We start from the raw sequence: 17,018 nt of genomic DNA, 5'->3' as shown, positions 1-17,018 counted from the left end.
AAATAGAATCCTAGAGGTGCAGTCCATATGTATTCCACACATTAAGAAAGGTGGAAGGAAGGCATTTCCTTCACATCACCTTTTAACCATTACCGTCATGGTTAAAAGGTGAGGTGAAGGAGGCTATTTTAGCCAAAAAAAAATCCTTCAAAAATTGGAAGAAGGATCCATCTGAAGAAAATAGGATGAAATATAAGCGTTGCAAATTAAGTGTAAAACATTGATAAGACAGGCGAAGAGAGAATTTGAAATGAAGTTGGCCATAGAGGCAAAAACTCATAATAAAACCTTTTTAAAATATATCCGAAGCAAGAAACCTGTGAGGGAGTCGGTTGGACCATTAGATGACCAAGGGGTTAAAGGGGGCTCTTAGGGAAGATAAGGCCATTGCAGAAAGACTAAATTAATTCTTTGCTTCTGTGTTTACTAATGAGGATGTTGGGGAGATACCAGTTCCTGAGATGGTTTTCAGGGGTGATGAGTCAGATGAACTGAACAAAATCACTGTGAACCTGGAAGATGTAGTAGGCCAGATTGAGAAACTAAAGAGTGGCAAATCACCTGGACCGGATGGTATGCATCCTAGGGTACTGAAGGAACTAAAAAATGAAATTTCTGATCTATTAGTTAAAATTTGTAACCTATTATTAAAATCATCCATTGTACCTGAAGACTGGAGGGTGGCCAATGTAACCCCAATATTTAAAAAAGGCTCCAGGGGCGATCCAGGTAACTATAGACCAGTGAGCCTGACTTCTGTGCCGGGAAAAAGAGTGGAAACTATTCTCAAGATCAAAATCGTAGAGCATATAGAAAGACATGGTTTAATGGAAAACAGTCAACATGGATTTACCCAAGTGAAATCTTGCCTAACAAATCTGCTTAATTTTTTTGAAGGGGTTAATAAACATGTAGATAAAGGTGAATCGGTAGATGTAATGTATTTGGATTTTCAGAAGGTGTTTGACGAAGTCCCTCATGAGAGGCTTCTAAGAAAACTAAAAAGTCATGGGATAGGAGGCGATGTCCTTTCGTGGATAATAAACTGGTTAAAAGACAGGAAACAGAGAGTAGGATTAAATGGTCAATTTTCTCAGTGGAAAAGGGTAAACAGTGGAGTGCCTCAGGGATCTGTTCTTGGACCAGTGCTTTTCAATATATATATATATATATATATATATATATAAATGATCTGGAAAGGAATACGACGAGTGAGGTTATCAAATTTGCGGATGATACAAAATTATTCAGAGTAGTTAAATCACAAGCGGATTGATACATTACAGGAGGACCTTGCAAGACTGGAAGATTGAGCATCCAAATGGCAGATGAAATTTAATGTGGACAAGTGCAAGGTGTTGCATATAGGGAAAAATAACCCTTGCTGTAGTTACACGATGTTAGGTTCCATATTAGGAACTACCACCCAGGAAAAAGATCTAGGCATCATAGTGGATAATACTTTAAAATCATTGGCTCAGTGTGCTGCAGCAGTCAAAACAGCAAACAGAATGTTAGGAATTATTAGGAAGGGAAAGGTTAATAAAACGGAAAATGTCATAATGCCTCTATATTGCTCCAGGGTGAGACCACACCTTAAATACTGTGTATAATTCTGGTCGCCGCATCTCAAAAAAGATATAGTTGCGATGGAGAAGGTACAGAGAAGGGCAACCAAAATGATAAAGGGGATGGAACAGCTCCCCTATGAGGAAAGGCTGAAGAGGTTAGGGCTGTTCAGCTTGGAGAAGAGATGGCTGAGGGGGGGATATGATAGAGGTCTTTAAGATCATGAGAGGTCTTGAACGAGTAGATGTGAATCGGTTATTTACACTTTCGAATAACAGAAGGACTAGGGGGCATTCCATGAAGTTAGCAAGTAGCACATTTAAGGCTAATCGGAGAAAATTCTTTTTCACTCATTGCACAATAAAGCTCTGGAATTTGTTGCCAGAGGATGTGGTTAGTACAGTTAGTGTAGCTGGGTTAAAAAAAGGTTTGGATAAGTTCTTGGAGGAGAAGTCCATTAACGGCTATTAAGCAAGTTTACTTAGGGAATAGCCACTGCAATTAATTGCATCAGTAGCATGGGATCTTCTTAGTGTTTGGGTAATTGCCAGGTTCTTGTGGCCTGGTTTGGCCTCTGTTGGAAACAGGATGCCTGGCTTGATGGATCCTTGATCTGACCCATCATGGCAATGTCTTATGTTCTTAGTTCAAATTCAGGTTAGGTCAGTAGTGACTGAAAACTATTTGGTAGCAAGTGTGAAATTAGTGGTTTAGTTTCCAGTAACCTGGTATCTAACTCACTAAAAAATAAAAATCAAAATCTTATTTATCTAGTTGGTACTATTGCTATCAGTATTGACAGAAAAGCCAAAGATTACACAACAGGGGCGAAATACACTGGCAAAAGCAGTGTTACACTGCTGCACCCATATTGTGCTTGTTTTATGGATAAATAAGCTATCAATACCTACCACAAGTACCAAAATCACTGAAAATTATATACATTCCTATGATTGTACAAAATGTCTGACAGATAAAAACATGTAGTTAACTATAATTCAGATTAAAAATGTATGTAACAAGGACCAGCTACTACATTTGATGAAGCTGAAATTGGGATCATTAAATCCCATATAAAATATTTGATTTTATTCTATACATTAAATTAGTGGAAATAAATATATATTAATTTGTAATATTCTTGCTACATGGACCTGGTTGTAACTGGTTTACATATGAACTGTGTGTTTTCGACACCAATCCTGGTTCTCTAGCACTGCTGATCGCTGAAGTTCTCATGATAGTCCAGATTACATTAGATACATTTAAATTCAGTGGAGTGAACTACGATAACTTGAATATTCCTCGATTAACATGAAATTCTGGTCAGAACAAGACTTCTATTTTAATAACCAGAAGCTAGACAGCAGAAGCAGCTCTTAATACCAGAGAGCACCTGTATTAAAAGCAAACAGAACAGACTAATATTAAATCAGTTTATCAACATACAGGGGGAATTATTTCATCATTCAGTAAAACTTGTCTTCTAAAGATATGGGGCAAATACATGTGTTTAACTGTACTGATATTCAAATGTTGTGCTTTCTTTCAAGATGCAACAGCCTAATCTCCAGCATAAGAAATAGCAACAGCAGTGTTGTGTGTTTAGCAGTGAGATGGTTTTCTAAAAGCTCAAGTTCAGATAACCATCCAAAGCGGCCGCTAACAGCATACTTTCGTTATTCAGTAGAACAACAACCTGTACTTAAGAAATACAACCCAGGTAAGGAGAATGTTAATCTAGAATGTAAACACATTTTTAATTATTTCAAGACTTTTTAAGACTATTCCAATATTGTGTTTTAGCCTTTGGAATTATTGCTAAAGTCTTAGATCATCCAAATTATTTTTAGCACCTGGAGGGTGAATTGTGGAAAAATCCTAAATAGCAGAAGTCATAAAAAATGTTTGAGAGATTAAAAAGAAAATATTTGATATGGTCAAAATGCCCAGTGGAAAAGCCATCATGGATGCATCATTAATACCCTCTGCTTTGCCCCCAGATATGTTCAGAAACACCTATTCACACACATACATCCTTGTTTGATCTCTGAAACATTCTTGTCAGAGGCAAGAATATCTCCAGGGTTAGGGCATTGTTGCAGGTATGGAGCGCCCATTAATTTCAATGGGCGTAACTTGTTAAACTACTTTATGCTTTTGGAAAAATAAGAAAACTGAAACAAACCTTATGATATGCAAGCCTGGAAAAATATTGACCCTGTCCCCAATTTTTAAACACTGGTTTCATTTTTCCATACAAAAGCCACTTTTGAAGGGCCAGTGCTTCTTTTTTCTATTGGATATTGCAGGGCTTACCTTTAAAAAAAAAAAAAAAAAAAACCCAAAATAAAACTGACCTACCCTAGCACCTACTTCAGAGTTGGCTACCTCCAGTACTCAGTAGTCACAAACTGGTCCATTTTTTGACATATCCACATGTTATCCACAATAAAAACATGACGGCAGACAAAGATCGTATGACCCATCCAGTCTTCCTATCTGCCCAATTTAGCTTTATAATTCCCATCACTCCTCTAATGATCCCTTGTATTTATCCCATGTTTTCTTGAGTTCAGATACTGTTTCTGTCTCCACCACCTCCACTAGGAGTCCATTCCATGCATCCACTATCCTCTGTAAAGAAATATTTCCTAAGATTACTCCAGAGTCTCCCCCCTTTAACCCTCAGCCCATAACCCCTCATTTTAGAGCCTCATTTCTGTTGAAAGAGGCTCGTCTTCTATGCATCTCAAAGGTATTCATGAGATGTTTAGATGTCTCTTATCATATCTCGCCTTTCCTCTAGGGCAGTGATGGCAAACTCCAGTCCTCGAGTGCCACAAACAGGCCAGGTTTTCAGGATATCCACAATGAATATGCATGAGATTTCCATATGATGGAGGACGTGGTGCGAATCTTTCTCATGCATATTCATTGTAGATATCCTGAAAACCTGGCCTGTTTGTGGCACTCGAGGACTGGAGTTTGCCATCACTGCTCTAGGGTGTACATATTTAGATCTTTGTCTGTCCCAAATGAAGACCATTGACCATTTTAGTAGTTACTGTCTGTACTGACACTATCCTATTTATATCCTTTTGAATATGCGGTCTTGTCAAAATTCTGGCAGCTAAGCAGCCTCCCCAGCAGTAGAGGTCCTCATGGAGCCACACTCTTTCCTGTACTAACCACCTCCTTGATGCTCCCATGATGCAGCAGGGCCAGCCCTATTTAACCCTGCCTCTTCATCAAGTCATCTTAGCTGTTTGCTTTGGCCCACCTTGCTTTACTTCTGTGTGGCCCCTGTGGCCTTTTTGTCTTGTTCAGTGGTCTTCTCGGCCTCCCTGCCTTGTCCTGTGGTCTCCTTTGCCTCCCTGTCTTGTCCTGTGGCCTCCTTGGCCTTTTTGCCCTGCCTGTGGCCTACTAGCCTCACTCTGGCTTGCTTTACGGCCTGTTTAGGCCTCCTTGTCTGTTTCTGCCTTGTCTTGTTTTATAAGTACCAAGCTTTCTGTTAATTTCCTATTAGACTGCGTTGTACTTCCTTTGCCTTGTTCTTGTGGTCCTGTCCGGTCCTAGTCTTGTGAAGTCCATGTCTTCGGTCATTGTTTTATATTGCCAGGTCCTCCTTTGGGCCTTCTGTTCCAGTTCCTGTCTTCAGCCCCAGTTCTTGCCTTCTGTTCCAGCCCTGTCTCCAGCCCCTGCCTGCCTTCCATATCCACCTATGCCTCCGGTTCCAGCCTGTGCTACCAGTTCTAGCTTTGTCTCTGGTTCCTGTCTCATCGCCTGTGCCTGCCCTGTCTCTAGACCTAGCTTGTCTCTAGTTTCAGCCTAAGTCCTGCTGGCAACCAGAACCTGCGGGCTCAGCCCAGGTGGGAGATGGCTGATCAGGCGGACAATCCTGTCCAGCTTTTCCTTAGCTTCTGGCCTTACTCCTGCTGGGTAAATCCCCCATCCAGCTATTCCCCACTCTAACAGGTCTCCAGAATTGTACACAGTATTCCAAATGAGGTCTTACCCGGGGCAATATCGCCTCCCTTTTTCTGATGATCATTCGTCTCCCTATGCAGCCAGTCATCTTTCTGGCTTTTGCTGTTGCTTTATCCTCCTGTTTGGCTACCTTAAGATCATCAGATACAATTACCCCCAGATCATTCTCTTCTTTCAAGCTTAGAAGAATTTCACTTCCAATATGGTAACTCTCCCTTGGGATTTTGCATCCTAAATACATTACTCTACATTTTTAGCATTAAATCTTAGCTCCAGACCCTAGACCAGAGCTTTCCAAACTTTTCATGTTGGTGACACACTTTTTAGACAAACATAATTTCACGACACAGTAATTCAGTCTACTAGTAAGCCAGAGGTTAAAGGTTAAACGAACGAAACATATTTCGACAATTTATGTATGTTTCCTTAAATATATACATAAATAAAATGTTTCACGACACAACCTATCTCATGAAAACCTTAAATTTATATTAAAAATATATATTCCAAGATTCATGTTATTGTTATAATTTATGAGAAACAATAATAAAACAAATTGTCTGTCCCCCACACACTCATCTCTCTCCTCCCCCCAGCACATGTCTGGCCCCCACACACTCATATCTCTCCCCCTCAAGCACATGTCTGTCCCCCCAGCACGTTTGCCCCCCACTCACTCATCTCTCTCCCTCCAGCACATGTTTGGCCCCCACACTCATGTACCTCGTCTTTTTGATTGTTGCCAGTTAAGTGCTTCACTCCCTTCCATGATCACCAGACACTGCTGCTTGCGGTCAGTACTCCTCATGGCCAGGCCTCATCGGCAGCAGCAGCCAATGCAAGGATGGCTGGGCTCGTTCCACCCACCAAGCCCCCCAAAAAAACGCGATTGACAGCAAAAATCACCCAATAATAAGCAACCCATAAACTGAAAAAAAAAAGTGAATCTCTAGGAAAAAAAAAGCCCAAACTCGCATCAGAGTTGACCGGGCTTGCGCGACACACCTGCACACTGCAGGCGACACACTAACGTGTCCCGACACACAGTTTGGAAAGCTCTGCCCTAGACCATTCCTTGAGCTTTGCTAGATCCCTGCTCTTGTTTTTCACACCTACCTGGTTTCCCACTTTGTTGCAGATTTTGGAATTATTGGCAAAAAGATAAACCTTTCCCAACAATCCTTCAGCAGTGTCATTCATGAAAATGTTGAAAGGAACCAATCCGAGGACTGATTCTTGAGGCACACCTCTAGTAACATCCCCCCATTGACAGAGTAAACTCCATTTACCACTACCCTTTGTCGCCTCCTACTCAGCCTGTTTCCAACCCAGTCAGACACACTAGGTCCCATACCAAGGGCATTCAATTTATTTATAAGTCTCTTATGTGGAACCGTGTCAAAGTCCTTACTGAAATCCAAGTACACTACAACTGTAACGCTCTATTGATCCAACTCTAGTCAACCAGTGAAAGAAATTTGATAAGATTCGTCTGATAAGATTTACCTCTGGTAAAAACATGCTTTCTTGGTAAAACTATTGGATTCCAAAAACTGCATGATCTTCTGTTTTGGCAGTACTTCCATTAATTTGCTCACCACAGAGGTAGACTAACTGTTCTATAGTTCCCAGACTCCTTACTTTCACTTTTATGAATAGAAACCACATCCGCCCATCTCCAGTCCTCTGGAACCACTCCCAACTCTAAAGAAGCATTGAAAAGGTCAGCTAGTGGAGCTGCCGGGACATTTCTTATATTTTCTTAGTACCCTTAGATGTATCCATCCGACCCCATTGCATTATCTATTTTTAAGTGTAGTTAGCTCCTCATGAACATTCTGAAAATTGATTGAAGTTTACCTCACTTCCAACCTTATCTTCGTTCTTTTTTTGTGGTCCTGTTCCAGGCCCTTCCACAATAAACACCAAACAAATATTTGTCAAGCAATTTTGCTTTTTCTTCATCAGCCTCTACATATTCCTTTCCTTCACCTCTGAATCTCACAATGCCTTCCTTCTGTCACTAACATATCTTTAAAAAAAAAAAAAAAGGCTTGTTCCCGTTTTATTGTATTTGCAGTTTTTTTCCCTGTTGAATTTTTACATTCCTGACTACTTTCCCAGCTTCTTTACATTTTTCCTGATATTGCCGTCTGTCTTCCTCTTTCTGTGATCTCTTGTAGTTTATCAATGCTAAATTTTTCTCCCTTACCTTTTTAGATACTTTATAAAACCATAGCTCCCTCTTTTTTTTTTTTTTTTTTTTGCCCCTTTCCTTTATTTACTTTCCTAACAAAAAGGATAGTTGCCCTTATATCTTCTTTTAGTTTTGTCCTCTGCTCTTCTACTTTCCCTAGATTTTCCCATCCAGCTAAATTCCTTTGATATGTTTGCCGGCTCACGGGACAGCCCTCCTTACCAGCGACGCTGCCACTCCCTCTTCCTTCTGATGCATCCCTAGATGTGCATGTGCTGGAATCAGGCTCATTTAAATTGCCTGTGGTGCTCGAAGATGAAGACAGATGCCTATTTAAGGCGCTCCCTGACACACTTTGCCTCAGCAATGGGTTGACTACCTATGGTATTGTGAGTTGCAGCTTCGGAGCCCGTCTTCAACCTCGTCCAGCCTTCCGTGTCTTCAGCCTTTCCTTCAGCCTCATCCAGTCTTGCTCTTCTCATCTGCTTCTCATCACCCTTGGATTGATCTCCTGTACTGACCATAGTCTGTGACCCGACCATCCTTTGCTTGCCGCCTGCCTCAACCATAGCCTGTGACCTGACCATCCTTTGCTTGCCGCCTGCCTCAACCATAGCCTGTGACCCGACCATCCTTTGCTTGCCGCCTGCCTCAACCATAGCCTGTGACCTGACCATCCTTTGCTTGCCGCCTGCCTCAACCATAGCCTGTGACCATCAGGGTCACAGAACCGCCAGGATTCCTGGACCCTCTCAGAGTATGCTATTGAGTTTGGGACGTTCATCTCTGAACTGAACTAGGGTGAAGAGAGTCTCACGGCCATCTTTCTATAAGGCCTGGCAGGGCGCATTAAGGATGAGCTCACAGGTCGGGAACTTCCTACATCTTTGGAAAACCCCATCGCCCTGGCTGGCCATACAGACCATAGACTCCAGAAGAGGACATGTGAGTACAAGTCTTGGTGCTCCATTCCCTTGCCACTCTGCTTCTAGCAACCTCACTCTCCACCCGTGATGCGGCCCTCCAAATCTAAAGCTCAGGAGGAACTCATGCAATTGGGTGCTAGCCAGTTGACGGCCCAAGAAAAATCATGCTGTAGACAACTGAGCCTGTGTATGTACTGTGCTGGCCCTTGCCTAGGGTTAACCAGGGAGATAACACTAGGCCAGACTCCCTCTGTTCCTCAACTCCTGGTTCCTGTAGTGATTACCTAAAGCAAGACCCACTTCTTTTCACAGGTGTTCCTGGATTCCGGTGCTGGGGGAAACTTCATAGATCAGGCCCTGGTGATGCATTACCATATACCCACATTTCCTCTGTCTACTTGGCCCCCCCCCCCCCCCCCCCGGGGAGAATCTCAAAGAGCACTGTTCCTCTTACCCACCACTCTGGCATACTTCATTCCGAGACCATTACTCTCTATGTCCTACCTCAAGCATTTAATCCAGTTATCCTGGGGCTCCCCAGGCTGCAAAAGCATCAAGGAGCAAACATTAATTCATAATAATTTTGGTTTTACATTAACCTTAGTTATAATTACATAACATCATAATCAACCCCTAAAACGCCCATAAAATTACACACCCATTTATACACACAGAATGCTTCTTCATCCACTCACATCCATATATCTTAATGAACACATCCATAAAAACACTTTAACCGACTCTAACAGCAAATTCTGTCAAATGTTTTTATATATCAGTGTCATTTATCTTACTCGCAACACTTTATTTGAAACAAGTGGCATAGCTGATCAAACAAGCTTTTCAGCTATGTTGCCATAGATCCCGGCACTCAAGATCCTAATCCCAGCATTCAACCAGTGTGCAAGACATCTTCAAAACTGTGATGTCTCCAAACCCTCTAATCCTGACTAGGGCCTGAGTCTTGCCTCGAAATGAGGCTTCTTCAGGGGAACAGATTTTAATCCTAAATAAAAAAAAAACAAAAACCATGCTGTCAGCACATTTTAATGTATGGAAAAGTGAGTGCCAGGAAACCTCACTTTAAGGCATTTTGCCCAACAGGACACACAATAAGATGCAATACAGCTTGTATCCACTTTCATTCAAGCTTTCACAAAATATCAAAAACCACAGTACCATCAATATCTCCCCAAAACACATCCTTACTGACTTCAAACAGACTCTCAACAACCGTTAGTTCCATAGCTTGTGATTATCAAGCATCCTTGCTGCCAGCCCTGATCACAGCCTGTCATCGGAACCTCTCTTTGGCATTCACACCAGAGACTGTCACCTAAGACCTTCCGGTCCCCGAAACACAAAGGCTCAACTTGCGAGGAAAGGGGCAGGTAAAAGCAAAGCTCCAGCTCAGTCTCTACACCATCTACTCAGTCAGTTGACAGTGAGGACCTACTCGGCCTTCCCAGTAGGTAGTGTCAACTTTACTCCAACACAACTTTAACATCCTTGAGGTACTCCCCATTTTAAGAAAATTAGTTTTCCTGAAGTCTAGGACCCTTGCCTTTGAATGAACCTTCATCTCTTGCACATTAATACTGAACCACAATGGTCATTGAATCCTAGATGATCATCCTTTACAACATGCTGACCCCATTGGTAAGCACCAGGAACAGTACCACCCCTTCCCGTGTGAGTTCCATTTTCAGTTGACAAAATAGTTCTTGGAGGGAATCCAGGATCTCCCTGCTTCTTGAAAACACTGCACCTGGAATGTCCCAATCAGTATTCAGCAGATTGAAATCCCCCAGCAAAAGTATCTTCTCTTTCATAGCAATTTTGTGTATACATTCCATTATATCTTCTGTCTGTGAGGGAGGTCTGTATATTACACTAATATAAATAGATGTTCCATTCCCCTACATTAACCCACATTTCTATGCAAGTATTTAATGTTATATTTACTTTAGAGTTTTGTTTACCCATCCTCCTCAGTAGGTTTGCCATTGTTTGTTGAAAGACTCTGTGCCACTTCTTCGACAGGTGGACCTCATCTTTGCTCAGCAGTCCTTGAAATAACACACTCTTTGACACCATCTATGTGGCCATTCATTTATCTCCAGAATGTGAGCTTCCCTGCCTTGGCCTTTAACATTGATTGGGCTACAATCTATTCAGGAAGGGAGGCATGACATTATATATAAAAAAACAATATTAAAGCAACAGCATTGCTGGGCTTACAAGGTAAGGAGGCAGAGGCACTATGGGTTAAAAAAGGCAATATTTGGAAAGCCATGTACACTAATGCTCATAGTATGGGCAATAAAGTCCCAGATCCAGAGGCAGTCATGAAAGAAGCTGATTTAGATATAGTGGCTGTCAGAGACATGGTTCACAGAAATCCATGACTGTGATATAGTTATACTGGGCTACAAATGCCACCTCTGCAAATGTATACACATGATATAGATATATCTATATTTGCATGCACAAACGCCATTGTGTGCAGATATGTCTCATTTTTATTGTGATTATTCTGAAAATCCAGCTGTTCAGGTGGTGGCCTAGATTATTTTAGATCTTTTTCATTTAATTTATAACTATGCCATTGCTCTTGCACTCATACATTGACACTTGTACTCTGTGCACTTTCTATATTCATGCAAATCCATTTTCATGTCAACCTTTCTAATCAGTTAGGAGACCTGGAAGGCAATGTACAAAAGTGCATTAGCATTTGCTGTTGATGGCTCATGTTAATGACGTGCAAATGAGTTTTGTGTTAATGTGTTAACATTCAAATTTAATTTACTAGCATTAAAGTTATCTCAGAAACTGAACTACGCCTTTCCAAGGTATGGTTAAGTTTTGTGCATTAACAGGTCTGTAGTCAAATTGCATATTTTAACATGCATCATTTTTCTGTGCTAAAACATAATGAGCTCTTTTACATAGTTTTGCATCTCATTTTCTCAGTATAGAATTTTACATTAAAACTATGTTAAAAGTGCTGTTAATGTGTACAAGCTAGATTTTTTTCATTCAAACAGCATTTTTAACATTTGTTAACACTTATAAAAGTATTCTTACACTTTACTGAACTTGCCGCTATATATGAAAATATCTATTTTACTTTAGACAGCCACCAGGGTTTGATTGGATTTAAAAATGCATGTGCAGTAAGACACACACGCTAAAAACAATAGTATTGCATGTGTCTGTTGATAATGATATAGTACTATAGATACACAATGTGAGATGCGCTATACCAGGGGTGGGCAACTCTGGTCCTCAAGAGCCACAAACAGACCAAATTTTCAGAATATCCACAGTGAATATGTGTGACAGAAATTTGAATGCACTGCCTCCATTGTATGCAAATTTTATCTCAATCACATTCATTGTAGATATCCTGAAAATAGGGCCTGTTCATGGCTTTCAAGGACTGGAGCTGGCCACCCCGCAATGTACTGTTTGTTTTGAACATGCTACAGGCAGGTTTGTGCTAATTTTTTGTTGAGGCATCTGACAGTGAGATAGCGAAACCACTTGAATAACCACTATTCTTGAGGTGCTGTTATAGGATGCTAACCAGTTGTTTTACTATGGGGTACAAGTCAGTTGCCTTACCTTGAAGTATCAAGACTTGCTGCATAAGCAGCTATGGAGTAAAAGTAAATTTATAATAGTAAAATTCATATTTCCTTTTATGAGCAGTTGCCGGCTTTGCACATGAAACTATAGGTGGTGGTGCATGAGCAGATGTCATGATAAAGCTGATGTGAGAGGAGCTGGACAAGTATAAGTGACTGAAGCAGTTTGGAATGCATAACCTAGGGATGTAAAATAAGACGTTTATTCAAAGCTGTTTTAGCTGTTCTCCTGTTAAATTATTTTGGTGCCAAATACTGGTAGTTTTGTAAGTAGTATATTGACTTATTACAAATATGTATCACTATACATGCACACTGACTACTTATACCCAGTGCTCCTAGTCTCCCACAATTGTGTGGCTGAGGAAAAACCACATAATTAGCTTGTTGCCACATATTTTACAGACTGCCTTAGAATCAACATTCCTGAAAGGTTTCAAACCTGTTAATACAGTATTTTGAATTGAACTGCAGGGTTTCTGCCTGCCCTTCAGTTTCAGCTATCTCTCTGTTCCTGCTGCTGCTCCAGATCCTCCCCTTACAAACAGCCTGCAGGAAATCACCTTCTGTTCCCCTCACATCCCTTCCTCCTGTCTTCTTCCTTGTAGACGTTTCTGACTGGATATTGTGCAAGGTTAAGGGTGGTCATTCTGGAGGGTGCGTGTGGCATAGCTTTTAGGATTCTACTAATACTTCTACTTAACGGTTTAATAACGCTGCTCAATATATGCAACCATTGCCTATCTGCTTCAGTTTCCCCGTTATCATCATTTTTCCATCGATAAGCAGGCTGAATTAGCCATTCTGTCTTGGGTGACGACATCCGGCGCACAATGTGGAGCTCTCTTTAAGCAGCAGAGCTTTGCTGATTTGCTCATGTGCGGCAGTTCCCAGATGGTCGACCAAAGTCGTCTCCTCAGTTCTTTTTTTTTTCTGCGCCATCGCATGGACAAAAGTCTCATCTTCTCAGAAATACTTTCGTGTTAGCAACCCAAAACAGCAATTTTCAATGCTACATCATGTCCAAGAAGCAGCCGTGATTTAAATATTGTCAATGTGGCAAAATAATGTTGGCAACAGATGGATACAACTATTGTTATATCTGTCTAGGCCCCAGACATGATCAGGCCAACTGCAGGGATTGCAGCTGCATGTCCCCAAGGACTAGGTGCCAGAGGGCCGACAAGATGGCCAGATTCCGCCAATGGAACTATGACTCTTCCCCGTTGGGGAGCTATGCTCCATTGCAACGATGCTCTACTCATTCGTCACCGGGCCCAAAATCACAGCACCATCCAAAACAACGGGCTGCTTCAGTGGAGCACAATATACTGAAGCACTACCCCGCTCAACTACTAGTAAGCCAGAGTCGGAGTCACGGATGCATGGATTGACATCTGTGTCGTTGACATCACGCTCCGAGTCATTGCACCGTAAAGATGGATCAAAGCATGCACACGATGCGACTGATCCAACACCTCTCGACATGACGCAGCATCGGTTTCAAGGTCAACCTTGTGTCACGATGTGCGTGCATCAAAGATAGCATTTAAGATGACGCACATGAAGCAAATGACGCATGATGCATCGTCCTCTACGTCAAAGGATACGAGGCCCAAGCAGGCTGCGCTGAAGCAATCAATGCAGTCAACTATACTCAGGTTGTCCAACCAAAGCAGAAGACATAGAAACCTCACGAGGTTCCCAAGAGGCGTCTATGCCCATCAGGATTTCCTGCATCTCGAGATTCGTTAAAGAAAAGGAAACTGGACGAGGTTAGACCATCACACAGAGAGCATTACATAGAGGTAGAACCGATCCTGCAAACTTACTTGGACCATTTTCTGTGAGTTTCTCAAGTGCTTCTCAGAGTGGCATGAGGTTTTACTCAGATCTTTAAAGGGAGTCCCTCAGAAAACACAGTCAATCTCCTCTTCAAGAAGAACTGATTCCCCATGACAAGTCTTACTGGGAACCACCTGCACGTTCTCCCATTTGTTGTCCTCCAACCTCAGACATTGTTCAAGCAGCTATCCCAACAAAGGGACATGGACATCAGTTATCAACTACGTCTACACGGCTACCCGCGGATAAGACATGGCCTCCCTTACCTCCAGGGTCCCAGTCATATCTGGCGATGAAGCAAATTACATCTATTATTACCAACCTATTTGTCTCATTTCATCCAAACATAACCACCCCATCGTTCCCTTCTCACCAGTTGGAGAGGAATGAAACAGGGACATCACCAGCTTCACTTGGAGAGGTCAGTCCCATGCACTCATCATCTCAGCACCATCACAGCCCTTATGCTCCAATGGAGCATCACACTCCTCTGGCTTCTCCTCCATAGGAGGGATCACCCCCCCCCCCCCCCCCCCCCATATCTTCATCTTCATCGACGGGTCTTTCCTCGGACTTCCTGGAGGAACCACTTGAGCCCACATCTCTGGAGGATCTTGCCTACTCCAGATTTGATGAGGAGATGGGCACCACTTTTAAAGGTTGAGGTAAGGAAAATTCTGGACCCCTGCGCAGAGGTTTTTGGCAACCTGAGATAACCTCTGAACCATTGGCATTGCCATCTCACAAATTCCTGGACTCTGTTTTACTGAAGTCTTGGGAGTCCCCACATTCCAACGTGCCAGTGTCCAGAAAACTAGACATTAAAAGTTTCATCTATAGAAATCCAAGGGTAATGGGGTGGTCCATTTACCCCATGCTTCCGTGGTTGTAGAGGCTGCAATGAAAAAGGCGAAAAAGTCAAAACATCATTCTAACACGCCATCTGGGAAGGAAAATAAGGTTTTAGATGACTTTGGTCGTAAAGTCTTTCAAAGCCCTATGCTCACCTCCCATTCAGTACAGCACCAGTTCTACATGGTGCAATATTTATACGAATGCCTCCAACAACTTAAACCATTTGTATGCTCAGAAACTGGAGAACAGATTACCCCTCAGCCTTTTCAAGATCAAGAGGAGGGGTTCGGGCATCTCTTACGCTCAGGGTATAAGGTATTCGAAACAACATCTCGTATGTTGGGGACCTCAGTCGTAGCTCGTCAGATAGCTTGGGTTGAGAGCAAGCCCCATACAAGAGGATGTCCATGATAAGCTTGCGGACCTTCCATGCCTGAGAGACAACCTGTTTGGGGATAAGCTGAGAGAAACAGTTGCACAAATAAAGGAACAAAATGTAGTAGTTCAATCGCTGGTATTGCCAACTGACTAGCATCCCACCTACAATCGATTACTATTCTGCTTAAAATCCATACTTTCAAAGAAAATCCTATAAACAGTACTCTCAATCAGGCCGATTCAGTTCGGAGCGCTCAGGCTGAGCTAATATTATACAGTAAAGGGTAATAGTGCAATAGCGCGAGGAAAACGCTTGTCCAACCCCCCCAAAAACTAATAGTGCCCACAACATGCAAATGCATGTTGATGAGCCTATTAGTTAGTCCTGCGCGATACAGAAAGTAAAATGTGCAGCCAAGCCGCACATTTTACTTTCAGAACTTAACGCCTGCCCGAAGGCAGGAGTTGATTTTGGCCGGCACCGGGAAAGTGTACAGAAAAGCAGAAAAAATTGATATCATAGCGATATTAAATGGGAGGCCCCAAAAATAAAAAAATTAAAAATCTGCCCGCGGGTTGGAAGAAGGACACTCAATTTTGCCGGCATTCGTTTTCTGAACCTGTGGCTGTCGGTGGGTTCGACAACCGACGCCGGTAAAATTAAGCGTCAGCTGTCAAACCAGCTGATAGCTGCCGCTTCTGTCAATAAGGAGGCGTTAGGGATGCACTAGTGTTCCTAGCGCCTCCTTATTACCGCAGGCCCTCATTTAAATACAGAATCGCGTGCCCGGGAGAGCGGGCGCTCACTCGGAGTGCCGGTTCTCCCGCAAATTTTACTGAATCGGCCCGAATATTGGCTATCATTGTAATAAGTCATGCTCACAAGCGCCACCAAGAGGCTGCCAATGTCATCGTAGGCCGCAAAAACAGCAGCAACAGTCGACATCGAAACTGCAACAAGGTTTTTGAACCAGAGCAAGCCACGGTCCACTTCTCCAATTGGGGGCAAACTGACCAACTTTTATTCAGTATGGTCTGACCTAACATCGGACCAATGGGTCCTTCAGATCATAAAGAGGGATTATCATCTAGAATTTTCTAAAAACCCTACTCTTCTCATCTCACTCAATCGATGAGAGACTGCTCTCAGATTCCCATGTTTCAAGCAGAAACAGACAGTCTATTACAACAGAAAGCAATTTGACGACTGCTAAAGCACCTTGTCAGTACGGGGTTTTACTCTCAATACTTTCTCATTCCAAAACGTTCAGGGGGCTTTGTCCTATCTTAGTTCTCTGACCTCTCAACAGAGCTGTTTGAAGAGAAAAATTCAAGATGACAACTCTAAAGTCTATTTTGTCCTTCCTTCAATTGAACAATTGGATGCGCTCTTTAGAACTGAGGGACACATATGCATACATTCTCATCCATCCTTGTTGGAAATTGTCAAAAGGCTTGGGGGGGGGGGGGGGGTGTAAGGTACCCAGACTACCAGAAGACAAGGCTAGAAGTTATTCATGTTTTCTTCTGGCCCATTATAGGTTTCAGTACACCAGAAGATTTAGATAGCAAAATAATGTTTCTAATCAGAGGTCTAGAAGCTTT

The 17,018-nt window shown here is 42.3% G+C and overlaps 1 protein-coding gene across 1 annotated transcript in view; it reads left to right on the top strand.

The window, feature by feature from the left end:
- Positions 1 to 17,018, top strand: part of TFAM (transcription factor A, mitochondrial) — a 103,746-nt gene that overhangs the window by 1,569 nt on the left and 85,159 nt on the right. Inside the window, exon 2 of the mRNA XM_029609771.1 lies at positions 3,123 to 3,292. Within this exon, the coding sequence (XP_029465631.1) occupies positions 3,123 to 3,292 (170 nt within the window). The remainder of the gene's footprint in view (positions 1 to 3,122; positions 3,293 to 17,018) is intronic.

This window comes from Rhinatrema bivittatum, chromosome 7 (assembly GCF_901001135.1).
Source record: "Rhinatrema bivittatum chromosome 7, aRhiBiv1.1, whole genome shotgun sequence".
NCBI lineage: Eukaryota > Metazoa > Chordata > Amphibia > Gymnophiona > Rhinatrematidae > Rhinatrema > Rhinatrema bivittatum.
The sequence above is the reverse complement of the archived record's forward strand: the minus strand, read 5'-3'. Positions and strand labels throughout refer to the sequence as shown.